A 27,272-nucleotide genomic window follows, 5' to 3' on the forward strand; every position below is an offset into this window, starting at 1 on the left:
GTCTACATTAATTGATCGTCGTGTTCTGGAGTGGACCTGCTGCTCACTTTTATAAATTCCTGTCATATGTTTTATTTCCCAGTTACAGAATTGGACCATTTGAGGTAGAAAGTGCCCTGATTGAGCATCCTGCAGTTGTAGAGGCAGCAGTTGTCAGCAGCCCAGACCCCATCAGGGGAGAGGTAAAAAAAAAAAAAAAAAAAAAAAAGATTCATTTCCATTTTATAATTTGTTGGCAGTCTAACGCATACTTTTCAACAATTCATCGAAACAGAATTACCCAAATGATTCACTCACTAACTGCAAGCCAGAGTCATTAGTAACTATGCTAGTCAGAAAGAACTGCTAAAAATAAGACTGAAAATACGTATAAGGAATTTGAATCCTTTCCATAGAGGGATGGTGTGAATGCCAACAACCCAGGCTCACAACAGGATAGGATGCCAGATGTCAGCTAGATAGGATTAAGTTATTACCCAAGTCTGGAAACCAACATGGTCTCTACTGTAGCTGAGGAGGATAGGCTGGCATCAGATATCAGGGGTGGAAGGAAGGTCAGAGATAGGAACTGAGGTGACCAGAAGTAGGCTGGGTACGTAGACAAGTGGAAGATTCAGGAAATAAGCTGTGAATAAGACAGTCCTTAATAGCTCATTCCTTTTTTTTTTTTTTTTTTTTAAAGTAAGCTCTATCTATGCCCAATGAGGGGCTTGAACTCATGACCCCGAGATCAAGAGTCACATGCACCCTTGAAAGTTCATTCTTATTGGGGCTGATCAGAGGGTAGTTTGAGTTTAAAGTTTCCACGCTACTCTTCGGGTCCCCTTTGCCAAGCAGGGCCTCCAATATTCCAGATAGATGAGAGAGAGAATTGATTCTGTGATTACTGAAGTTTATCCTTTCACTCTGAACTCCACCGGTAGTATCACAATGTTCTTTGGAATTTGAAGACCATAAGTCACTATTGGACTTACGCAATGATGGAAATGTTCTATATCCACACCACTCGATACAATACACACGGCTATAAGGCACTTGAGATGTGGTTGGTGTGACGGAGAAAATGTTTATTTCATTTTAATTAAATTTAAATAGTTACATGTGGCTAGTGGCTACCATATTAAGTGGCACAACTGTAGACTTATAAAAATGCAGAGTTTTGCAGAGAATTTTACAGAAACTTTGAAGCCGATTTAAGGATTTTAGTTAAAAGAAAAATCTTGTACTTCTAATACTACTACTACTAATACATAATATTTCTGATGACTTATTCTGATGTTCCGGGTATTATAAGCCCTACACAGGGCCTGTATAGGCCCTATTTAATCCTTACAACCTCTCTTTTTGGAGAAGGAAACAGGCACAGAGAGGTATCCTAACATTCTACACAACGAAGTGTGATTTGAACCCAGGCCATCTGACTCTAGAGTTCATGCCCTTAATCATGTTAGCGTGCTCCATATTAATTTATGACCTTCTGTAATGGTGTATAAACATTTTTATAGGGGCACCGGGGTGGCTCAGACAGTTGAGCATCTAACTCTTGATTTCAGGTCAGGGTCATGAGATCAAGTTCTGAGTTGGGCTCTGCACTCAGTGTGGGGTCTGCTTCAGATTCTCTCCCTCTGCCCTTCCCCCGACTCCTGCGCACACATGCACTTGCGGTCTCTCTCTAAAATAAATAAATCATAAAAAAAAACTTTTATAAAGATACAGTAGACGTTATCCAAGGTGTAGAAGTCATCAATATGCAAACCAGTAAGTATAAACATTAGTTCTTAAAATAATCTGCCTCTGAATGATTCACTTATAGCAAGGTTACATTTTTTTAATTCATAAAAATGTTGATAAAGCAGAAGAGCCAGTATAAACACAAAAACATTTTATGAAATATTAAAAAATGGCTTTGATAAAATTATAGAAAGATAGTCCAAAAACTGGGCAGGGCAGGATTTCCCAAAACATTTCAAGGAATGAAAACAGGATTTGTGAGCATAAAGTAATGAAGTCCTCCCTGTCTCCTGCCAATTAGAGAGCAAGGACCACCACCATTTTCTACTCTTGCTTCTCAGGTTCAGGTAAATTGGTCAGAATAATAGCAAAGGGGCTGTTGGAATCTTCACAGCCTTATATCAACATAAGTATCTCTGAAATGAGGAGTGCACAGCATCAATGAACTGTTCCTTTCAATAAGAATATAGCAAACTCAGTGTGAATACTCTTTACAAGGGCCACACTGAGAGGTGGGGACCAAGAAACTAGGCTAGATCAGGCTAAGATGTTACCCAAGAGGCTGTGCTTAGTGCATTGTTGAATTTCTAAAAGGAATTTTTTTTTTTCTAAAAGGAAATTTTCTTGAAGGAGATGAGGCAAGAAGTCAAGAAAGTCAAAGAAAGATGAGGCAAGAAGTCAAGAGCAAAGACAGCTCAGAAACAGAAGGTCAGAAAGCAGAGTTCAAGATGTAGTTAGATGAGAAAGTTCTAGTTCATTAAGATCATTAACAAAGCAGGGTTCCCAGAAACCCTCTTGTATTACAGAACAGGAGTTATGGGACTCAACTGGCTGACTTAAGAGCACAGAGCTGGGATCAAACCCTATGAAGCCTTCTGGCCCACCCCAGCAGGCACTTAGATTCCCAGTTAGAGAAAGTAAAGAAACACACTAAAACATAAAAATATACAACTCATCTTCCTGGTGTTTCAAATATTTTTTTCAGGTGGTAAAGGCTTTTATTGTTCTGACCCCTGATTACAAGTCACATGATCAAGAACAACTAAAAAAGGAGATTCAAGAGCATGTAAAAAAAACTACAGCACCTTACAAATATCCCAGGAAGGTAGGTATTCTAATTATGATGACAATTTGCTTAGTGTTCTGACAAATTTCAGCTGTTTTTTTTTTTTAATTTTAATGAACACTCTCCTCAAACATGCTACACAAAATATTCCAAACTGAACTAATGACATGGATAAGAAGCAGAATCTTTGAGATTAAAATGGAACTCTTGACATAATTTGCTGGGTCATTTGGCTTACTGGACTTGTAGTAAATACTAAATATCAAGCAACATCTCCTCAACAATACCCCTCTCCCTTTTTGGTTGCTACCAAAACCCACCAGATGGGTGTCCTAATTCTTTCACCTAGAGATAATAAAACTGCTATATAACTGACTTTGTCTCAAGATGAAAACTTCTGGGCTAATTTTTTCCCTTGATACCAACAGGTGGAATTTGTTCAAGAGCTGCCAAAGACTATCAGTGGGAAGATAAAAAGAAATGAACTGAGGAAGAAAGAATGGGAAACAATTTAAATCCATTCTATTATTTATCACAGTATCTATAAAACTAAGACTCTGTCCAAACCACAAGAGTATAGGGAGGTGATTAAAACTGTGATAATATACTTACAAATTGTTGATTTAAAATATCTTGTGGTTGGGGCACCTGGCTGGCTCAGTCAGTAGAGCATGCACCTCTTGATCTCAGAGTTCTAAGTTTGAGCCCCATGTTGGATGTAAAGATTACGTAAAAAAATAAAATCTTTTAAAAAAGTAAAATAAAATATCTCATGGTTATAACATCAGAGGCTGAATTGTGAAATAAAATATTTAGTAAATTCCTCTGCATTAGTGTCAATATTCTTATGATTTTGGTAATATAAAAAGAATGCCATCAATTGCTGAGAAATTTTTAAACATAAAGTATCTGAACCAAATTTCTGACTTGTTGGTTTTCAAATTCTAGTTGAATAATTCTTCTGATATGTTGATATACAAATTAGAACGAATCTTCAAGTTTTGAAATAAAACTAAACAAATTATTAAAGTTTTTAGAAAAACAAAAAGTTAGAAAATGATCATAATTCTCAAAGTTAAGTATCTACCTGAAAACAGGCCAGGGATTTTTATTAGTCACATTTTTATTCAAGTAACTTAAAAATAGCTTAAATTCATTTCGAGGTCTAACTAAAAGAAGAACATCATACTACTGTTGCTTGTATCTAATCAAATGCAGTATACAAAATATTTAATTTGTGGTTCTTCAAGAAAGTTATGATAAATTTGGCAAGTGTTCATATATGAAATAAAAATAAAACAGTGTACAAGTATTATCAGAATACTCATGATGTTTGGAAATTCAAGGAACAATCAGAATTCATACATGAACAGAAGACAAATGTTGGATAACTGATGAATGAAATTAGAAGCCTGTGAAATTGATTTTTTCTCTATCTTCAGTGTGTGTGTGTGTGTGTGTGTGTGTGTGTGTGTGTTTTTAATAGCCCAATACAGTCTACAGAACTCAGATATACTAAGTCCCCATAACTTGTAGCCCTATACACTTTTTCCTGTTTATCACACAAAAAGTCATATTACAGTAAAACCACAGTTTGGATGTACAGAAAGTTTATCAATTCCTCATTGAAGGTCTGAGTCTCAATGAATTTTTAGTAGAAAAATTTACATTTCTGTCACAAATATGGCTTATTTCTGGGGAACTAAAAGTGAGTCCCCCTGGGGAATGAGACAGAACTCTGCTGTTGGCTCTCTCCTTTTGAAGTGTTTGTTCCCATTTGAAATAACCACAACATTTTCTGTTTTCTTGGTATTTCCCAACTGGGCAACAATAGAAGACTTTTCCATGGTTTGGGCCATTATTAGAAACAACAAGTCTCTTAGATCTTCGGCCACACTTGCATAAAGGCGGTGTCATTTTCCCACTCTTCCAAGGCTCTTGCGGGTTAACTGTAGAAGCTAAGATAGAGGGGAGGACCTTCTGGGAACAACTTCTCACTGGGGAGCCATCAGATGATGTAGGCTTTTCTTCATGAACAGTGAGGATCTGTTTTTTTGCTGATGGGAAAGATAGAGGACTGGACAGACTCCTTTTAGTACTCCTTTTAGTACTATCTAAAAGGAGGGGATATTTCCCCAATACTGAAGGATGGGACATAGTGGCATTAACACTGTTGAAGCTACTTGGTTTGCATTCAGGTAATTTAAAGTCAGAAACATCCGAATCTGGATCTTTGGCTTCTTTCACGTGATAAATAGTAGTATGTGGACTCTTATATACAACAGACTTAGAGGTCCCATATTTTTGAGGAGTTTCTTCTGTGCCTTCTTTTAAAACCATTAATCTTTCTATAGAATTAAATGAAGTGTCTAAGTTTGAGTCACTAATGGAAGGTACATAATCTATACTCTGCTCAGGCTGAGATGCTGGCAGTAAAGCTACATCCTCCCAATCAGCCAACATAGGTAAACAATCAAGAGCATAACTCATTTCTGTATCAGAAACATGATTAACAGATGAAATGGTAGTTGATACAAGTACCAATTCTGAACCAACTGCTGAAGACTTAGATTTGGCATTAAACGCAAGGTGTTCGTTTCTTACGTGCTTCTGCACAGGTGTACTCAAGCTGGCAGATGGCAACTGCTCCAGAGAAGTAGAGGATTTTGTATTAAAAAAAGATAAATAGCTTTTGCCATTGTGAAGACCTGCTTTTACACTGCTCTTTAGTTGGAACTGATCTTGCTGTACCTTTATAGGAGAATTCACACCAACTGACCTCATTTGAACTTTTCCATGAGAATTTTCTGTATTTTTAGGCTCCCTATCATATGTGCTCAGACCCTGAATGCTACTCTTGCAGGCTGATCTTTCTTCAACTTGATTCGTATTCAAATTTCTGGCCAAAACGCTGGAATTCTTCTTAGTGGGCACCTATGATTCCACAGACAAATCCAATAGCTTTAGAAACTATGCATTTGTAATCTTTTTAGTACACAGTATATGATTTGACAAAAAAGAAAAATGTCATCATTCATTGATTTATCAATTATTCCACACATGATATCTATATTTCAATGAACCTATGATTACTTCTGGAGTTTGAGGTGACAGAATAAAGAGGCAAGACACCACTAACCTTGTTCAAGAACCTTGTAATTTTCATTAAGCAACCATCCCTGATCATTTTCCAAGCAAGTAGGGCAGTATTCCGAGAATCATCCAACCCTGAGGAAACAGATATCAAACACGGAATTTAGTAGTACCAGTGTAAAGAAATATAGCAAAAATAAGAAATCACAATTTATATTGGAACATACTATTAGTTTTATGATCATCTACTAATTTTAATCGTGATAAATTGGATTAGCACATGCTGTTGCAACCTTACCAATGAGAGACAAGATCTCCCACATTTACAGAAGAGATAAAAATTTGTTACAGTTCTCAAAAAGGTAAGCAACATTCTGTAGGGACCATGCTTTGTGAGTAATCCAATGGCCTTGTTCAGTTTTTTCACGAATTCGCTGTGTTGTTTGGGCATTTGTTTAATCTCCATTTGATTTAGCTCATTTTTATTCTTTTTTACAACTAGAAAGCCACTAGATGGCAGTCTTTATCTTATACTACTTTACAGTAGTATAATTTGAAAGTCAGAAATCTTTGAATTGTATAGATTAGGAACTTTTTTTTTTTAAAGATTTTATTTATTTATTTGACAGAGATAGAGACAGCCAGCGAGAGAGGGAACACAAGCAGGGGGAGTGGGAGAGGAAGAAGCAGGCTCATAGCGGAGGAGCCTGATGTGGGGCTCGATCCCATAACACCGGGATCATGCCCTGAGCCAAAGGCAGATGCTTAACCGCTGTGCCACCCAGGCGCCCCAGGAATTTTTCTTAGCTTGAAAGGATAGTCCTTATTAATGACATCACCAAAACCATGAGATTCATATGAAAGACTTTATAGAAATAAGATGACTTACATAGTAAAATTATTTTCAATTTATACTAACCAGAATGTTCTCGTCCTAAGAATTGTATTCCCACTTCCTGCAGGGCACCACTAAGTCCTTTTGGTTTTCTTCCATAGAAAATCTAACCAAACGAAAGAAACATATCCAAAAAAAGGTTACTATTAGAAAGGTTATGTATTAACCATTTACTTTTCATAATTTTTTGTTCTATTAGATTTGGAATGTACTTATTTTATTGTCATTTTTCATAGTTTAAGAAATGTATTTATGTGAAAATTTAAAATAACATTCTATTTATGTAACCTATACCATGTATGGGATGAAGTTTAATCATTTTTCAACAGAAGGAAAGTGACCATGCCCCCATCTTTGACCCTTACCTTGTAAGTGACTCTGAGATCAATCCAAGAATTTAAGAACACGGGTTTTAACAGTTGTTTTCTCTTACACTCATACTCCAGGCAAACCCCCAAGTCCCAGTCTGCATTAAGGATATTAAAATAGAACAAATTCAGTGATGCCAGCAGTTTTTACTCATGCTATCGTTTATAAATAAAAGGTCGAAATATTATATAAAATAAGATTCAGAAAGACGTAATATATATAATACTATATAGTATACTATCATCACGTGCTATATACTGAAGTGTAATATGTACTATATATAGAATGTAAGCTATACTGTATTGTATATACTATAACAATATACTATATAAAACAAGACAGTAGGATTTAATTGCTGTTAATATCTAACAATTATCCACTTTACATAACTTACCATTAAGAAATTATGTTGGTAACTAAGTTTCTAAATGATTTCTTAAACACCCAATTAAACATACTGAGTATTTCAGAAAGAAGAGTACGGTCAAGTTACAAGGCCACAAGGAGAAGGTTATCTGCTTTTAACATTCTAGAAAATACTAATGTAATTGGAAACCAGACATCTTATAGAAACCTGAAACCAAAAATACGACTATCGATGGCACAGCATTGCTATCAACGACTATTAATGGCAATGCTATAACACAGGCATACAAAAGATCTACTTTAATGGCCTATTTTTCCTAGTGTGAAAGTTTAAAGCAAAGGATGTGAGTTGAATGAAGACTCTTTTTATTCAAGGTTGTAGAAAGTAGCATAAGAGTTTTCACTAAATCATCTTTGCTTGGAGTCAGAAGAACAGGGAGGAACAATCCAGAAAGATTCTTAAAGTTAAGTCTTAAAAAATTTTTAAGTATCCCAGAATGGTAAAATTTGAAAAATATGAATAAATTTACTTTCCTTGGTTAACATCTGTCAGGCACTGAGATTTCTCTTCGGGGCGTAAGAGGTTAACAAGTACAATTCTTCCTACAGATAAAGAATTACATAGTGGTAACTCTACTCATTTATGATTGATAGATATGACTTATTTTTTACCTGACCAAGTAACAAATGCACATAATTTTACTTCGGAATTAGGCAGATCTGGAATCCCAGTAGCAAAAATAATTTTCTTCTCTTGCTGAATCTTCTGAATCCATTTACAGAACTGAGATAAGCAAATCCTCAGAGGGACTCCTTCATCAACCTGAGCCTGAGTAAAGTCACAAAATCTGAATTCAACAATCGAATTCCATAATTATTGAACACATCATTAGCACATAATTAGGCACTATAGGGGGATATAAAAAAGAAGAGGTTCTGGGTGCCTGCGTGGCTCAGTTGGTTAAGCATCTGCCTTTGGCACAGATCATGAGCCCAGAGTCCTGGGATCACGTCCCGCATCCAGCTCCCCACTCAGTGGGGAGTCTGCTTCTCCCTCTGCCCCTCCCCCCACTCGTACACACGCTTTTTCTCTCGCAAAAATAAATAAAACCTTTTTTAAAAATTTACAAAAAAAATATACTAATTAAATCCTGACTGACAGAAATTTGATGTCACTTAATTTCCATGAAGTAAGTTTGACATTCATTTTTACAACACTATTTTATCTAATTTTTAAAGATTCCAACAGAGTGCTGGAGGGAACATTATTTCTAGCAGTACACAAATCTAATTCCAAATGGTATATACTTTTTATTTTCTTTTAAAAACTGATTTCTGAATTTTAATATTTGCATCATACTTTCTTGGGTTTTGTTTGGGGGGGGGCAGGGTGAGAAGAGAGGTAGGGAAAAGAGAAGGGCATACCTGTTTTATGCCTGTGAGTTCCATGCAAAATTCAGAAAGAATTGGATGTTCTTGAGGCTGAACGTAAGCATGGAACTCAGATTCAATCTCTCCAGTTGATGTGTTCAGCAATACTGCTGGAAATTCAACTACATGAAAGAATTATCAATTGACACTTAAATACAAAATTGTTAAATTAATGCTGTAATCACTCTAAACATATTTCGCCATCAGATAGCATTATTAAACAATCATTATTTCAGTAAAAGCTTATTAAAATGACCAAAGCAGTGTGATATAAGTTATAATAAAATTATGCCAAAGAATAAGCCAGAATATTAAAGTTATCAGTATTTCTACTTAAAACTCTTGAATATATTTCCATAATTAAATATGAAGACCATATGGAAGTTAAAATATACTCCTTTTTGCAAAGGTATTTTTTCAGTTCCTATGCAATCGAGATTTTGTATGGAATTCTAAGATAATTATTTTATATGATACTTTTAGATATTAGGTTTTTGTTCTTTTTTTGTCGAGTCAGGTTTTACAGTAAACTACCAATTCACAGGGCATCTTGTTTTCTTTAAACTAATTGTTGACTATTAAAGTGACTCCTCCAGGGCTGGCTTTGGCCACTAGAAGTCCAGACTTACTTATTTCTTGGCTCTGGTGGCGTTTCCCATCATTCCAACATGTGGACTCAAAATCAATGACAATTAAGTAGTCAAAGAACTGCTCTGCAAAAACAAAGGGTATCCTTATGCTTTATCAATGTTAAAAGTGCAAGGATACAAAATGTAAAGAAATGAAGCACACTACTTACTGGATTTGCTTCTTCCTAGATTTCCATTTGCTGGTGCAACTGACTTTCTTCTAATTAATCCAAGCTGCCTAAAAATGTAAAACAACCCAATATGTTCAACAAACTCAGTCACACTCCTGTTGGAATATGCTAACAAACTAATGGTATAACCCTCATTATTAATGTATTAATGTGAGTGACAGGAAATTGAACTAGGCTTTGAGAGCTGAAGACCTTGGTTCTTATATGGACTGCCACCCTCTCTTAATAGTCATTTCACCTGCCTCAAAGTTCATATTTGCAAACTTAGACTAATTCCTTCTGCTTTCCTTATTTTACAGTAAATACTGAGGAACTTGAGTGATTGCAGAGGTAAAGATGTATTGAAAAGCTTATTTTCTGCCTTTGCATTTTTCAAGCCCTTGCTACGTGCACAGCCCAGTTCTGAGGAGATACGGCTGATCCAGTCTTCCAGGAGCTCAAAATACGGCTGGGTAAAGAAACTAGACATCCATGGCAAACCACTGTAAAGTAATATATGACAAAGGATCCGCAAAGGCAATAGTTGAGTTCATAGAAAGGGATGAGCCTAATGAGGTGTTAAGTAAGACAACTATGAGGTACAGGTCCTAGAGGAACAGGTGGAGTTTAAGCAGACACTTCCTGTTGTCGTTTTTTGTTTAAAACGTGATGGGAAGTGCAAGGAGTTGGGAATAATTGCGAATATTTATTTGATTTCTTACTAAATAGCAGGCACTGAACTCTGGTGATCTCACTTAATCCTCAACACTGTACGAGATAATCACTTTTGCTACTTCTATATTATGGATGAGATAACGAATTCAGTAATTTGCGAAAGAACACAGATTTGGTATGTGAAACCCAACTCTGAAGCCAATGCTATTTACGAATACATTACAACAGTGCTTCTAGAAATCAGAAATGTGCACAGCGTGACCAGGAATCAGGGAGAAGGACACAATAAATAACATTACTAATTAAACGGATCACTAGGAAGTGGTGGCGTGTACAGCTTGACGGGTGAGGTGGGGGCTGCCTGAAACCTCGGAACGGCCTACGAGGTGCTGTCATGCCCAGTTCGTTTCCCGAGGCCTAGAACTGGCTGACAGTGGCTCAAGGCCACACAGCCCGAACCCCGGTTCTGCCACCCTCGCGCAGAAAACTGCCTGAGGCTCGAGATCGAGATCCAAGCAGAGACCTTTCAGTCCGGCCACACAGTGCACGTCGGAGACGCCGGGGCCGCAGAGAATGAAGGCTGACACCGTGGATGCCCACTGCCCAGACTTATCGGGGGCGCCAGCACCCGACCAGGAGCCACCCCCAGCCCAGAAACCCCTCGCGTACCGCGCAAGCTTCTTGGTCGCCATTCCCGGGACTCCTTACTCCTCCCAGCCCAACTGCCGGAAGTCGTTGAACTCGCACTTCCGGTCTGTTCAAACGCCTGGCGCGTCTGGGGAGACGGCTGCGGCGGCGGCTCTGGCTGTGATTGAGGCGGCGGCGGCTGCGGCCTCTGCTGCCTGCCCGGCTTCTCTTCGGTGTTTTCGGGGATCGGGGGGCGCGGGGAGTGTTTTTTGGCAGGGAAGTCGCTTGGCAGCAACTTTTCCCCTCTTTTTCAACGGGCGGAGGCGCGTGTGCGCCGTTGGGAAACCGTTTCGAATCCGGCCTCCGGCGCGGACGGTAAAACCGTTGGTCTCGTTGCGGTTTTCTCCGCCGCGGAACAGGGAGGATCGTTGGCGCCCTCGCTTTTCCGGGAGGGTCGGGAGGGTTGGGAGAGTTGGGAGGGCTCCATACACTGAATTGAGGCGAGGATCTGAGGGAGGCTGTAGGCTATTGAAGCCCCACCTTCTCCCCCGTCAGGAGGCGGCGTTTCCTCAACTCACGCCGGTCTTTCTCCAGAGGCTCATGGATCCTGAGAGGGAGAGGACAGGGAGGCACCTCAAGAAGGGCAGGAAGAGGAGGAGGGCCCCGAACGCGCTGGTCGGAGCGGCTGAGGCGATGAGAGCGCGTTGGGATCTGGAGGAAAGGCAGCCCGAGGCCAAGGTGAGTAACGGGGAGCTGGAGTGGGCAGCCCGAGGAGGTTAGAAGCTGCCAAGCCCGCGCCCCAGCCGTCTTCGGGGCCCTGCCTGCCCTGGACGCTGCAGATCAGCCTCATCCACCCATTGGCCTTTCGGAATTCTCCTTTCCAGTGTGTAAAATGGGAACGATAATGTTAATATCACCTAGCTCAGGGCTGATAATGGCTCTTTAAAACTGGTGTGGTGCGTGGGACCCAAAAAGAATGTTCACTCAACAAATACTTTATTGAGTCTTCTGTGTGCCAGGAATTGTTCTAGGTTCCGGGGATATCCCAGTGCACGAACCCACGGCCTTCATGCAGTTTACATACCACCCCGGTAGGGGAATAATAAGGCAGATGAACATCCCTGCTGTGTATTGAGAACTAAATATACGTGGTCCATCTATTCAATCATCAGATTTCTGTTGTCACGTGCTGGGCACTGCCCTAGGCACTTGGGGAACATCGGTGAGGTTTACTACTTCGTTCTAGTGGAAAGAGACCGAAAACAAACAATAGAAATTATATACAGGTTTCCCCCACTGTCTGAAAGTAGAGCGGTCCCGTGAAATCTTTCCAAGCTGAAATGGTGTAAAGCAAAGAAGCAATTATTAATTTATGGGGGGGGGGGGATATTGGAGCGTTTCCATACTCCCAAAATAATCTCTGTTAGGTTTTCTCATGTCTCAAGACAGATCTTGCTAACTGATGCACAAAATCAAGATAAAGCGCAGATGCTCACAGACACAATTCAAAGCTATGGGGGCTTCGTGCTAAGTGTAGTTCTTGGGAAAGGAGCTTCGCTGTACCACTCTGCTTGGGGTGTGCTGCCTTTATAACTGGCTTGTTGTGAAACAAATGCTGAAGATAAAAGTGAAAACAGGTACAGTGCTAATAGGTCCGTCCTAAAAGGGAAGTGGCAGAACACAAGCTTTCAGGAAGCAGGGGATACCTGTAGGGTGTAAAATGGAAAATAGTGCTATGAAAACATTTTTTATTTAAAAGGGATTCTTTTTTTGCCTATCAAATTGGCAAAACAACTTTTTAAAGGTTAATATGGTGAAAAGTATAAGGAAATAGATAATCTCTCTTTTATTTTGAAACAATCTCAAACTTACAGAAAAGTTGCAAGAACAGTACCCAAAACGACCCCAGACAGCATTTGAAAGTGATTGCTAACAATGCTCCATGACCACCCACCCATATTACTAAAATATGTATTTCCTGTAAACAGTCCTACATAACCTACATATGCAACCATCAAAATTAAAAAATAACATGGATATATTGCTGCCATCTTATCTTCACCCCATTCAAGTTCTTCAGTTGTTCCAGTAATATCCTTTTTAGCAGTAAGAGCCAGTCTAGAACTATGTGTTACATTTAGTTGTCGTATCTCCTTCAATCCATACAATTCTTTGGTTTTTTCCTTAACATCTTTGGCCTTACTACTCTTAAAGAATCCCAAATCAGTTATTTTGTACAATGTCTCTCAAGTTAGGTTTGTCTGTTTCCTCATTGATTAGTTTTGGGCTATACATGTTTGGCAGGACTATCACAGAAGTGACACTCTTTTCTCTTGTATTTTGTTAGGTTGTACATGATTTTGATTTGTCCCATTCTTGTTTTCTTTTTCTCTAATTTTGTGGAGAGATGCTTCCTTGTTAAACTTGTAATTCATTTTTTTATTAGTATGAACTCATTGCCTATTTCATTCAATGGGTTATAATCCATTACTATATTTATTTTGATGCTCAAAACATCCTATATTTGAACATTAAGCTAGCTTCTGTGTTCTTTCAACATGACCTCATAATTCTTTGAGCATTTCCTTACTTTTTTGGCACAAAAAGATGTTCCAGGCTCATCTGTGCTTTTCCTGCCCTAGCCCTGGAATCAGTAATTTTTTCTGGGTTGCTTGGTTCTTTTAGTAGAGAATGACATTTAGAAACTCAAGGTTCTGGGTACTAGAAGTACTCAGTGCTATTGGGATGTCAGTACTCCCAAAAAAGAGCTAGGAAATATGTGTTTATCTGTACACCCATATACACACACATACATATTTACATTTAAATATTTTTCTATCCATACATTCTAAAATCTCTGCTTGCAGTCTATTTCCACAAGGTTCATTCTGGTTTTCTCTCTTCATGGTTATAATTTCCTTCTCTCTCCAGTGAGAAACCTGATTTGTCATTATCTTCGGTATATTTGACCAGTTCCCCATGCTGCCACCGCCCCACACTCCCACACTGTCTTCACCTTGCTTGGGCTCTGTCACCCTGCACCATGTACCAGGCCACCCTCCTGTGTGACAGTCTACTATCCTCATCCTTCATACATGGACACACTCACCCTGCTCAGACTCTGAATCTTGTGACAGGCCACTGTTGTCCCTCAGTATTGATGCTGTCCTTAAAACCTTGAATACTTTCTGATATCTGATACCAGCCCTCACTGCTCTCCACTTCCCGCTGCATGGATGCCTTCTACCACTCAGGCTTTGACACCCCACAGTGAGCCATCCTTCTGCATGTGTGCCCTGGGTTCCTACCCTTAATCCTAGCTCTCTCCCCTATACCAATCCCTACTCCCCCTACTCAAGTTCTCCCCCCCCGCCAATTACCATGCCCTCCTTCCCCTACTGAAGCTCTGACCTCCCATGCTTGGCAACCATTACTCACTGCCACATAGACCCTACCTACCTCACTCAGTCTCACCTTATCAATCTCTTTTTTTTTTTTTTTTTTGAGATTTTATCTATTTGACAGAGAGAGCAGAAGCAGGGGGAGCGTCAGGGAGAGGGAGAGGGAGAAGCAGGCTCCCTGCTGAGTAGGAACCCCCAACATGGGGCTCGATCCCAGGACCCTGAGATCATGACCCAAGGTGAAGCCAGTCACTTAACTGACTGAGCCATCCAGGCGCCCCATCAATCTCATATTTTTGATTGGTAAATATAAATTGGTGTATTCTTTCAGGAATTAATAGTACTTGTCAGAATTAAATAATTGACCTTTGAACAACATGGGGGATTGGGGTGCCAAACCACCATCTGCATGCCCTGTGTGGTCCAAAATCCATGTATAACTTTTCACTCCCCAAAAACTTAACTACTTAGAGCCTAGAAACCTTACCAGTAATATTGGTAACCAGTTGACCAGAGACCTTATTGATAATATAGACGGTTAATGCATACTTTGTAAATTACATGTATTATATATCGTATTCTTAGAATAAAGTAAGCCAGAGAAAATGTTACTAAGAAAAGCATAAAGAAGAGAATACATTCATGATACTATACTATATTTAACAGAAATGAACCACATATAAGTGGATCTGCACAGTTTAAACCTGTGTTGTTCAAGGGTCAACTGTAGGTGCTTATTTTGACCAGGACCTTATCCGGAGAATTTATTCTGGTACACAGGGATGTTTGAAAGGATGCTCATGATATTATTTATATATTTTTTTAAAGTGTCATCAATAGGGAATTTTTTTCATATACATAGTAAGTGTTGAGATAAATTTAGAGAATGGACTATTAAAATTGGTGTTTGTTACATTTAACTGATGTGAAAAGATACTGATTTGGGCGGCGGTGGGGGGAGTGAGGGTTGCAGAGTTGGTTACCAAACAGAATGTATACTCTAATCCTTTGGGGCAGTCTCATATAGAGATGAAGAATTAGAGCTTTTTTAGGAGGGAGAAACTTTTCTGAGCTCCCTGTTTCCCCAGAATAATGTCAGACTCCTTAGCTTAGACCACATTGATCTATGACCTGACTCGCTCTTTTCTCTACTCTCAAATCTCCACTACTCTGCAACATGTCAACTTGGTTCCAGCCAAACAAAACTAAGTGTTTAGACACGATGTTTCCCCCCATCTGACTGACAAATTATTCTCAGGACAGCCCCAGTATTTTCAGTATCAGTGAAGCTATCCCCCAAACTCTCTAACCCCCAAGGCAGTTAGCCCCTTTGTTCCTACACCTTTATAATAGCACTTACCCACGTTGTATTAGAATGACCTATTTCTGCATTTGTTTTCTCTTAGTACTTAGTACTTAGAACTTTCTCTTAGTACTTAGAACCTGAGAGCATGAATCATGTTTAATTCATTCCATTATCCCTAGCAAGTAACCAAGTATCTGTAGTAAGGTTCTGTATCAACGTTTATTAAATATTGAATTAATAATGTCGTATCACAGGTTGTTTTATCATTTCCAATTAATTAGATTCCTCCTTATATTTGCATATAATTTGTTTTGCTTTATTACTGTTCTCAATGGTCCTAATTTTTTTTTTTAAGATTTTATTTATCTGTCAGAGAGAGAGAATGAGCGGTGGGAAGGGCAGAGGAAGAGAGAGAGAAGCAAACTCCCTGCTGAGCAGGAAGCCTGACCTGGGTCTTGATCCCAAGACCCAGAGATCATGACCTGAGCTGAAGGCAGATGCTTAGCTGACTGAGCACCCAGGCACCCCCAGTTCTATTTTTTTTTTTTTTAAGATTTATTTATTGGAGAGAGAGAGAGAGCGCACGGGAGAGAGGAGGAGGGAGAGGAGCAGACTCCCTGCTGAGTGGGGATCCTTACTCAGGGGCTCAATCCCAAGGCCCTGAGATCATGACCTGAGTTAAAATCAAGAGTTGGCTTCTTAACCAACTGAGCCACCCTGGTGCCCCAGTAGTCTTAATTTTTAATGCCTTTATTTATATCTTTGCAGAAAGCCCGCTTATCTACCATTTTATTTGCTGAAAACTGTGAAGTAACCCATGACCAGTTATGTGAATTGCTGAAGTATGCAGTTCTGGGCAAATCCAGTGTTCCTAAACCCAGGTATAAGATGAACTTAAATAGTGGGTATAGACCAGAGTTTTCAAATTGGTGTCTAGAGAGCCATATATTCCTTAACTGACATTATTTGTTTGCCATAGAGAGTGTCCTAAATTTTTTCTTTCTCTCTTTTTTTAATGGTGGGGGAGGGGCAGAGGGGGAGGGAGAGAGAAAATCCCAAGCAGGCTCCAAGTGGGACCTGTCTCACGACTCTGAGATCATGACCTGAGCCGAAAGCAAGAGTCAGACGCCTAACCATCCTAGCCACCCCAGTGCCCCCTAAATTTTTTTCTTTACAGGAGTTGCCAACATTTAATTTAGGAATTCCTTTATTATAATCCAGATACTTTATTTCTTTGAAAAACTCTAAGATCTGGCACTTGTCCCTGTATTCCCAAATGGCAACATTTTGTCAAAGCTGAATAGGAGCCTGCCTCTTATCGATGTGGCAGATACACTCTAGTGTAGCACCTACTGGTAAATAAGGCCTGCTTCCCTTATTTACATTATCTGTCTGGCTGCTCTATGGTTTGCAACCCTCTTGGGAGCTTCCTGGGTATAAAGTGAAACCTGCCCCACTTACTTGGAGGTCAGGGAGAGACTGAAGAAAGAGGTAGGCTGCTCCAGGTTGGTACGTGGCAGCAAAGGGAACTTGCCTACAAGGCTTGTCTCGGGCAGGAGGAAGACAAATGGATCCCTACACATGTCTGCCAAATCTTAAAAAAGTTTATATAGAGGCCTTAACTGGGTTCAGTCATATGAACCATGCAGGTGTTTTCAACACCGCATCACCGTCTCAAGGCTTTGTCTTTGGAGCAGCCTCTGGGATCAGGAAAGACAAGCAGAACCCACATTCCAAGGACAGAGGAGAAGGGGGTGAGGAGCCTTCAGGTGCCAGGGTCCAGCTGACAGGTTAGCTGGCAGTCATGTCTTTTCAATGACCTTTCCCAACACCACTTAAAGGTATTTTGGTTTGTAACCCCTAGTGGAGACCCAACTGAAATAACATGATCGTGTGTTAAGAATCCCAGTTAATCTTTTTTGTTCCTTTTACGTTAAGGGACAAAGAGAATTTTACTATTCTGATATCTTCAATGCCATTGTTAAATGTCTAATGAAAATTGCTTTTGTATATGGACCAACAAAAAAATTTTCAAAACTTTTCAGTTTTTCAGACGTATCTGAGGGAGATTGGCTAGATACCTCAAAAGCCATCTTCCACATTAACAAGTATTGATGGTAGTCTGTCAATTTATCCCAAACTGGCTTTCTTAAAGCCAGTCGCATGATTACTAGCTTAGGAAGGACTCAGCAGCTTGGGATCTTGAGGATATGCCTTTGTAAAATGGGTTTATTTCCAATTTAAAACAAATCATAATAGGATTGTGGATTTGAATACATTGTGTTTCCCTTGGTATCCTACTTGATTTGAATGCAATAAACAATTATCTCAAGAGATCTTTATTTGAATTCTGTACGGTAATAGCCATTCTTTGCCAGGTTTTCATTGAGTAATGGTAAACTGCTTTTTTCCCCACACTTCCCTTTTGTATGTCTATAACTGACTTGATGGTATCACTTTTAGCTATATTGGTTTGATTTTTCAACAGCTGGTGCCAGCTTTTTCACCAAAATCACCTGAACAACGTGGTGGTTTTTGTACTGCAGGGAATGAGCCAGCTACACTTTTACAGGTTCTATTTGGAGTTTGGATTTCTCCGAAAAGCATTTAGACACGTAAGTTAAGAAAACTTTGTTTTAGGGCCTGAGTTGAGTCCTCTCATCCAGAGACTAGTGCTTGTCTCAAACTATGCTCTTTGGCACCCTGACTGAACAAGCAGTAGAGGTTGTAGAAAGCAAGAAAGATTAAGATTCAGAGATCTCTTGTTGAGATTAGGTTTGCCTCTGATTTTCTTTGATATTTGGGCAAAATATTTATTACCAGATTACAATCTGTATGTAGTTCCCAGGCTGATATTTCCTATTTTATTCGGGCTATGATGTTTTCAGAAATTATACACTTTATGTAAGTCTGTGTTTTTTGGTCTCTTGACAACATCACAAGATTGGACATTCTTAGAACAGTATCTGGAGCTGAATAGCAGTTGTCATCTTTAGAAGAGGCATGTGCTCCCCATTTTCCTTCCCATAGCCACTTCCAGTCTATTGGACTGTTTAATCCATTTACCACTGAGGGATTTGAGTTGGTGAGTCCTAATTTCCTTGGGTCTCCATTTTCTTTTTTGCTTTCATTTATCAAAGGCTACATATGTGCTAGGACCTACATCAATCATTATGCATGCATCATCCTTAATTCTCACAGTTCTGTGAGAGATATAAATATCTTCTGTACGTAAGGAAACTGTGAGTAACTTGTCCAAGTTACAGCTAGTAAGTGGTGGAGCTGGAATTTCAGCACAGGTGAGCCTAAGGCTGGAGCTCTCAACATTTCAGCTTTGCTGTGTCATCTAGCCTAACTACCTGGCAAGCTGTCCACTAAAGTAATAGATACAGAAGTGCTTTGAAAAATATAAAGAACTTTCCTTTTCTGAGTTACACATTTTTGTAATGTTTGTCTTTGTTTCCAAAGTGTAATCAGAGCCAAAGAAAATATCTGGGGTGGGATAAAGGTGGCTTCACTTACTTAGTCACTTTTTTTTTTTTAATTACCTAGTCACTTTTACACATTAAGGAAACAGTCCTCATTTTGCAATACAAACAATTAAGGTCCAGACCTTTCATAGCTGACAGCTCATAGCTGAGCTGACAATAAAAGTGCAAGTCTTTTACAATATTTTAATTGCTTTCAAACATTTTTATAAAAACTTGGTATGTATTTTCAGAAATTCCGCTTGCCACCTCCATCATCTAATTTTCTAGCTGATATTATTGGACTGCAAAAGAAACAAACAACAGGGGATCTATCCAAGATGGTGGAAGGTATGGCTGTGACTCTAGTTTGATGATTTGCTCATTCTAAAAGACATTATGGATATGTTTATAAGTGGGTTTATCGGTCAAGTTTATTCTTTCAAACAACTAAGGTCAATTCTACAGCCTTAAACAGAAAAGCAATATGTTTTTAAAGAAAAAATGGGTAAGTACCTAGGGAGAATAGATAGCAGGAGCCCATATTCATGCCCCAGAAACCATCTTGCTAGGTGAAATAGCAAAGGCTGTCCCTGCGTATCACTCAACATTGGACTCTTACAAATTACTGTGAATAATTTTGAAACTGTCAGTAGGTCTTTGTACCCACGAGTGTACAGATGGGAAGGAAGATCTTGCCTTTGACTAATGTAAAGGACACCCTTAATAATACTCACAGTGGGGAATAGGCAGGAGGTTTAGATGCTGGCCATCTAAAAGAGAAATACCCACGATGGCAGTGTTTTTCAAATGTTGGGTTGTGTCCAGGAGTAAGTTGTACTGAACCTTCTGTTTTTGTAGGAGGAAGCAGGTAAGTGATGGAATAGAAAAGAACTTAACTAGAGTTCATTGGACATAGTAAGCTAAGTACTGTTCAGTGATGCTTTTTTGTGTGTGTTCAGAAATAATTGAATAGTTAAACTGAGGAGACATGAAAAAGTGGTGAGGAATAGCCAGTGATTCCTTCCTATCTCCTCTAGGACTGTGCTTCCTATTTTCCTGTCTCAAAGACACCTGACTTCCTTCCTTTCCATTGTTCCCCTCTCCTAATAGATACCTGTATCTGACCTGCCTCTGTGTTTGATTTGACCTCCACTGTATTTTAAACATCTTTAAGTAAATAACAGAGTAGTCATTACTAGATTCAGAGCTCATGTAAGACATAGCTTTGCAAAAGAAATCATCAGAAAAAAGAAATTTGATATGGCTAAAGAATATCGATTGTTGGGGATAATTGGGGGAGGATGGTAGTGGTGAGAGATGAGGCCAAGAGGTAGGGTAAAGCTTTGTCCTGTAGGCTGTAAATGTCATGCTAAGAACCTTGGATTTTATTCTGTAGACTTTGAGGAGTCAGAGGATTATGGCTAATTCTCTGTCCTCTTAGGATTTCCTTTGTTTCCCATCCTAAATATCAGAGTCCCAAAGCAAACTTTAGAAATATTTATCTGTCTCTCCAAGTTGACTTATCGCTCTTCTTTGGTTAACTCCTGTATCTTTATTTCTAGGTCTGATGTCCCAGATTCCAGGCTTGCATTTTTAGCTGCCTGCTGGATGGTGCCACTTGGATATTCCCCTGTCCCCTCAATCATAACATAGCTAAAAGCATTTTTCTCATCCTTAAATAATGTACAGGCTCCCATCTTCAAATCGCCTTTTCTGTTGGTATCATTTTTCTTTAAGACAACAATCTTTAATTTTAGAATTACTTTCCTTTTGGCTCCCTGTACCCAATCTGGATAGCTCCTTCCCTTTGCTCCTATGAGTAACTATTCATATGTCACTTCATCAGAGAGATCTTCCCTGATTGTAAAATAGATGACAGTAACCCTTTTCTTTCCCCAGTACACCCTCTCCTCTTTTCCCTCCTTTGTTTTTCTCCACGGTCCTTATCCTTACCTGACATATATTTGTTTATTGTTCATCTTCCCAACTAGAATTTCATTCTCCCAATGGAGAATTTTGTTGACTTTGTTCATTGAGGAATCTCTAGTGGCTAGAACAATGCCAGGCATATAATAAGTACTTAGTAAATATTTGTTGTCTGAATTGAATTATTCCATCACTGTGTTCTATCAGTTTTTCTTACAGACTGTTTAATATATTCCTTTTCCTCCATTCTTTCCACCATCTTGATTCAGACTCTAATCTTTTTTTTTTTTTTTTTTTGTTATCTTTTTTGGTCCAGAATTTCTGCAAGACCTTTTCTCATTTCTCTCCTCCATTTTCCACATTATCTTTGAGGTTGATCTTTCTTAAATACTGTTTGGTTATGCCATTTCCCATCTTAGGAACTTTCTGTTGCTCTCCATTATTTATTGAATAATGTACTAAAGTCCAAACTCTTGAGTCTAGCATTTGTAGTGGTCTATAATTCATTTTTATACTCCTCAACCTTGTTTCCTACACTGCTCTCCTACACAGACCTTTTTTTTTTTTTCTCAGTTGGTCTAGTCACTACCATACCAAGTTTGCTTTGTACATTTCTGTCTTACCTGGAATCCCCTCTTTTCTACTTACAGTATCTTGACTTCTTTAGTTGCAAGGACCAGATACTCATTCAGGCCATCTTAAGCGAGAGGGATATTATTTAAAGGATGCATGTAGACTAGAAAGCCATCAGGAGTCTAAGTACCCTTTCATGGCATCTTCTCTGCTTTCTGTTCTCTTCTAACTTGTCAGTCCTCTGTATTTCCTAGTTTGATTTTGGAAGCAAGCAATCTGATCAGCTTAACTAATTGCCATTGTCCCTTTTGAGCATGTCTTGGCTAGGAATATCAACTTATTTGTCTACTTATAGATGGGTCTCTTTTTTTTCTCAAAGATTTTATTTATTTAGAGAAAAGAAAGAGCATGAGTCGGGGGTGGAAGCAGAGGGATAGGTACAAAGAGACTCCATGCTGAGCGCAGAGCCCAACACAGGGCTCGATCCCAGGACCCTGAGATCATGACCTGAGCCAAAATAAGAGTCGGATGCTCAACCGACAGCCACCCAGGCACCTGTAGATGTGTCTCTCTTAAGCCACTTCCCACTCTCAAACCAATTGGTGACCACTCCTGCTTAAAGAATAGGCTGATGGTTGAGCAAGTGGCTAGGGGTGGAATAGACTGAGCTAGAATGGGCTGTTAGGAGTGGCAGGCACTGTGATGGGCAGGTCTAAGATACAAACTTTCTAATTTCTGCTTTTTAGACTCAGCTAATCTTTTCCTCTGTTGAACCATCTCTTACCACCCCAGCCAGTGTATTCTTCTTCCTTTCTTTTATAGCTTTTATTATTATAACCCATTTGAGACATAAATTCTCTTTGTGTTCCTCTAACTATATTACAATACAGGCTTCTTAAAGTTGGGGCTGGGGCTTATACATCTTTTGATCTTCACTGTGTTTACCTGACACAAGGTTTAGAAACATGTCCTTTGAGGTTTAGGTTAAACACACATATTTTCTTTTTTTTTTTTTAAGATTTTATTTTAAGAGGTAGAGACAGCACAACTTGGTGGTGGGCAAGGGGAGTGTGGAGGAGCAGAGGGAGAGGGATAAGCAGGCTCTGTGCTGAGTGCAGAACCCAATGTGGGGCTAGATCCCATGACTCTGAGATAATGAATTGAGCCAAAATCAAGTCAGATACTTAACCGACTGAGCCACCCAGGTGTCCTTTCTTTTTTTTTTTTTTTTTTAAAGATTTTATTTATTTATTTGACAGAGATAGAGACAGCCAGCGAGAGAGGGAACACAAGCAGGGGGAGTGGGAGAGGAAGAAGCAGGCTCCTAGCGGAGGAGCCTGATGTGGGGCTCGATCCCATAACGCCGGGATCACGCCCTGAGCTGAAGGCAGACGCTTAACCGCTGTGCCACCCAGGCGCCCCCCAGGTGTCCTTTCTTAAACACACATTCTGACATACGTTTAATTGTTCTTTTTGTTTCAGGGTCTTTACCTTCTGCCAGTTCAAAAGTCAGCATTAACCTGCAGAATGACCCTATCATTCAAAAGTATGGCTCTAAGAAAGTGGGCTTAACCAGATGCCTTCTCACAAAGGAGGAAATGAAAACATTTCACTTTCCATTACAAGGTTGGTTTATATTTAATCTGAGGTTGGTAACAATGTAAGAATATTTAACAGTTTTTTCGAAACTATTACTGTTGAAAGTTCATTTTTTTGGCTGCTTTCCAAATGACTTAGTCCATCTTCTATTAATAAGGAAACACTGTAAGAGTAGATGTGTACCGTGATTGGTAAAGTGATGATTTCAGGTAGTGCATAAACATGACCTTAAATATCATTGAAATATTCTGTGAGAAAGTTATTCCTTTTTCAGTTTTCTTTCTTTCCTCCTTACTCTATTAGAAGGAAGTCAGTATGTCTTTAACACTTCTCTAGTACTTCCAGTCTTCCTCTTACCCCGCCATACCCCATCTTCTTTTTCTTCAATGAATAGATCAAGTCTAGGCTCAGAGCCTTGGTCAGTTATGTAACAAGAATTTAATAAAAATGCTGTAATTTCAGCTTATTTTCTTTATTACCTCTTAATCGTAGCAATAATGTTAAATTTCTTTAAAAAAATACCACTCTATTGAGATACATAATTTACATACCATATAATTCACCCATTTAACATAATACAATTCAATAGTTCTTAGCGTATTTATAGAATTTTACAACCATCACCATAATCAATTTTAGGATACTTTCATCACCACAAAAGAAACCCTGTACTGTTATTTTTCACACAACATCCATACCCCCTAGGCAATCACTAGTTTCTGTCTGTGGATTTACTTATTATAGGTATTTCATATAAATGGAATTAAACCATAGCTGGTCTTTTGTAGCTGGCTTTTTTCACTTAACATAAAGTTTTCAAGGTTCATCCATGTTGTAGCATGTATCAGTACTTCATTCTTTTTTTTTTAATTTCCTTTTATTTTAAATTTAATTTTAATAAGATTAAATATAATTTAGTTTTAGGCGGTGTCTGACCGGCTCAGTCAGAAGCATGAGACTCATGATCTCAGGGTTGTGAGTTCGAGCCCCACATTGGGTGTAGAGGTTACTTAAATAAGTAAATATTAAATATGTGTGTGTGTGTGTGTGTGTATAAAATTTAGTTTGAAAATAATATATGTGGCCCCATCCATATATGAAAACTCATATCTTTCTTCTTTCAGTTTGTCCTACTTATTAAAGCCTTATACTTTCATTTTTTTAAGATTTAACAAGCAATTATTTTTATTGAAGTATAGTAGTTGACATACAATGTTACATTAGTTTCAGGTGTACAGCGTAGTGATTTGACAGCTCTGTAATTATGCTGTGCTCATTAAGTGTAGCTGCTGTCTGTCACCTTTATTTTCATTCAGATGATATTCTGTATATGGATATATAACATTTTCTGCATTCATTAGTTGATGGACTTTTAGATTGTTTCCACATTTTGGCTATTATGAATAATACTGCTATGAACATTCAGGTACGAGTTTTTGTGTGGACATGTGTTTTCATTTTGGGGAAGTATATACCTGGGAGTAGAATTGCTGGGTCATATGGTAATTGTTTAGTCTTTTAAAGAACTATCAGACTTTTTCCAGAGCAGCTGCACCACTTTACATTCCCTCCAGCAATAATAAGGGTTTCGGTTTGTGCACATTCTTAACTATTTATTCTGTCTTTTTGTTACATCCATTATAGTGGTGTGAAGCAGTAGCTCATGATTTTGATTTCTGTTTCTCTGATGGCTGATGATGTTGAACATCTTTTCATATGCTATCTGTAAAATGGAGTTAATAGCTCAGATATCATGGATTGCCATGGGGATTAAATGAGTTAATGTATACAAAAGTGCTTAGCATGGTGGGTGGCACATAGTGATTTTTAAAAGTTATTTTTTGTTATTATTGCTACTAATCATATAGATAAGGGCAGCAAGTATAAAGTCTCCCAGATTTGGGGATGCCTCTCTTTTTTGGTGTAGATCATATTTTAATTTTTTTAATTGTAATTAGTTGGCAATTTTGAGGTACGATGACATAGAAACTAGTCAAAGTTTCTCAAACTCTACTTTGTTTCTTGTCTTACAAGATCTAGGTATTTTTACTGTTTAAGCCTCTGTCTGAAGGTAGGAAATCTTCAATGGTTCAAACACTTTGGGACCTCTGAGCTGAATGTGCCTGGTTATTGACTAAGGGTATACAACGGAGGCGGTACCTTAAGTGGGTTCCTGTAGGGAATTTTCAGGCTCTGATTCCAGAAAAATGCAGGCATGTTTCTGAACAGAGATCTCAGGGAGGTCTTAGGGTAGAGTTAGGTGCAGGGGTGCATGTGGTGAATGTTACTTTCTGCCTATGGTGAAATCCTTTTAGATCTCTACTGTGGTGGAATTTCATTCCTATTTTTTCTTTATTTAGGAAAGAAAGATGTTACATGCAGTTTTTGCATACTTTATTCATCCTCCTCTAGTCCAGTGACTTGGGATTTAGTCAAAATTTAGGTGTTTTTTGTTTTGGTTTCATTTTTTTTTGAGAGAGAGAGAGTGCGTGGACACGGGAAGGGACAGAAGGAGAGGAGAGAGAGAATCTTTTTTTTTTTTTTTTTAAAGATTTTATTTATTTATGTGACAGAGAGACAGCCAGTGAGAGAGGGAACACAGCAGGGGAGTGGGAGAGGAAGAAGCAGGCTCCCAGCAGAGGAGCCCGATGTGGGACTCGATCCCGGAACACCGGGATCACGCCCTGAGCCGAAGGCAGACGCTTAACGACTGCGCCACCCAGGCGCCCCAGGAGAGAGAGAATCTTAAGCAGGCTCTACATCCAGCACTGAACGTGTAGCCTGATGCAGGGCTCGATCTCACAACCCTGAGATCATGACTTGAGCCAAAATTGGGTTGGATGCTTAACTGACTGAGCCACCCAGACGCCCCAGCTACAATTTAGTTGTAATCTCTTTTCTTATATGGAGGAAAAATTGTTACTTGGTAACTGCCAAGAAGTCTAGGCCCTATTATCCCCTATAAGGGCAGCCTGTAGTATTCTCCCATAATATAAAAATGAGCATAAGCGAAAAACTTGAGGACCGACATTGTCTCTCATATAATTTTTATATTTCAAGTGTCTAACAGAGAAGGTGACTAGCAAATATAGTATTTCAGTTTTCTCTCAGTGAATGAATCTAAGAATGATGTTTATCATTTCTAGTTTTAAAGGCAGATATTTTCTTTTCCTCCTAGGTTTTCCTGACTGTGAAAACTTTGTACTTACCAAATGTAATGGTTCTATAACAGACAACAGTCCTCTCTTTGGACTTGACTGTGAAATGGTAAGTACTACTTTTAATGTTTCAACTGGAGGATTACAAACTAGAGTCTAGTAGAAGATGATTTATTGAGTCTAATGCACCAGTGAACCAGTGCATTTAGTTCCAGTATTTCAGTTTAAATAACTGAAAGTAGACCCTTTTACTCACATTTTAGAAAACTTGGATATATGCTCCAGGATGAAGAAAAGATATCACATAAGTTTTCTAACTAGTTGTTATGTTTAACCAAATCTCTGGCAATTACCCTAACTTTACTCCTTCTGTCCTTTGAACAAGTGTTTTGTTACTGTTTCCCTAAAGACTTTGACTCAATTACCATTGGTTTGGCTTAGTTTCACACATTTAAGATTAGAAGTAGAATTTCCCTCAAGCTCCCTTTGTGTTTTACTTTGTCTAATTAGTAAGTCTCCTTTCGAAGACAGGGCATCCCCTGTCAGTACTCAGGTACCAGTCTCTCATTTCTTAATGAGTAGCTAAGAACTAAAGTTTTTGAGTCTCGCATCAGGTTGTGTATCCCCTGGCCTTGCCTATTAATGGCATTGTCACATTGGACAAATTCCGTAACCTCTCATTCTCAACTTCTCCCTCTGTGAAGTGGGGATAATAATAGAGGTACCTCATCATGTTATTATCAGGTGTTGTATGTAGAATGCTTAGTATTGCATTAGATGATAATGG

At 38.9% G+C, this 27,272-nt stretch overlaps 3 protein-coding genes across 8 annotated transcripts in view; 2 read left to right on the forward strand and 1 right to left on the reverse strand.

Annotated features, from left to right (window-relative positions):
* The window catches only part of LOC125282371 (acyl-coenzyme A synthetase ACSM3, mitochondrial-like), a 21,449-nt gene extending 17,822 nt beyond the window's left edge, over positions 1-3,627 (forward strand). For both annotated transcript variants that reach the window (XM_048216992.2, XM_048216991.2), the window contains 3 exons: positions 83-182; positions 2,717-2,836; positions 3,226-3,627. In XM_048216992.2, coding sequence (XP_048072949.1) covers positions 83-182; positions 2,717-2,836; positions 3,226-3,312 — 307 coding nt within the window. In that variant the 3' untranslated portion in view covers positions 3,313-3,627. The remainder of the gene's footprint in view (positions 1-82; positions 183-2,716; positions 2,837-3,225) is intronic.
* ERI2 (ERI1 exoribonuclease family member 2) lies at positions 2,707-11,322 on the reverse strand. The gene is made up of 9 exons (XM_026515542.4): positions 11,095-11,322; positions 9,751-9,818; positions 9,581-9,664; positions 8,946-9,073; positions 8,193-8,349; positions 7,151-7,251; positions 6,810-6,891; positions 5,937-6,025; positions 2,707-5,731 (listed from the first exon to the last, which is right to left on the reverse strand). Exons 1-9 carry the CDS (start codon positions 11,115-11,117, stop codon positions 4,412-4,414), a joined length of 2,052 nt encoding a protein of 683 aa, XP_026371327.2. The 5' UTR covers positions 11,118-11,322; the 3' UTR covers positions 2,707-4,411.
* Positions 10,767-27,272, forward strand: part of REXO5 (RNA exonuclease 5) — a 41,657-nt gene continuing 25,151 nt past the window's right edge. For 2 of the 5 annotated variants that reach the window (XM_057315301.1, XM_057315303.1), the window contains exons 1-7: positions 10,767-11,427; positions 11,608-11,790; positions 16,528-16,640; positions 18,248-18,374; positions 19,481-19,577; positions 23,211-23,354; positions 26,506-26,594. In XM_057315301.1, coding sequence (XP_057171284.1) covers positions 10,999-11,427; positions 11,608-11,790; positions 16,528-16,640; positions 18,248-18,374; positions 19,481-19,577; positions 23,211-23,354; positions 26,506-26,594 — 1,182 coding nt within the window. In that variant the 5' untranslated portion in view covers positions 10,767-10,998. The remainder of the gene's footprint in view (positions 11,428-11,607; positions 11,791-16,527; positions 16,641-18,247; positions 18,375-19,480; positions 19,578-23,210; positions 23,355-26,505; positions 26,595-27,272) is intronic. The other 3 variants (XM_057315299.1, XM_057315302.1, XM_057315300.1) reach the window with 3 other exon arrangements.

The sequence above is a fragment of the Ursus arctos genome, unplaced genomic scaffold (assembly GCF_023065955.2).
Source record: "Ursus arctos isolate Adak ecotype North America unplaced genomic scaffold, UrsArc2.0 scaffold_2, whole genome shotgun sequence".
In the NCBI taxonomy this organism is placed as follows: domain Eukaryota; kingdom Metazoa; phylum Chordata; class Mammalia; order Carnivora; family Ursidae; genus Ursus; species Ursus arctos.

Bases quoted from the DNA above. Each gene is read 5' to 3' on its own strand.
- ERI2 (XM_026515542.4), bottom strand. From the start codon at position 11,117: ATGGCGACCAAGAAGCTTGCGCG. The intron at 8,350-8,945 runs GTATGCCCTTCT...GACTTTACTCAG, and splicing joins AACTCACAGGCATAAAACAG to GCTCAGGTTGATGAAGGAGT. The intron at 6,026-6,809 runs GTTAGTATAAAT...CTGTTTCCTCAG, and splicing joins CTTAGGACGAGAACATTCTG to GGTTGGATGATTCTCGGAAT.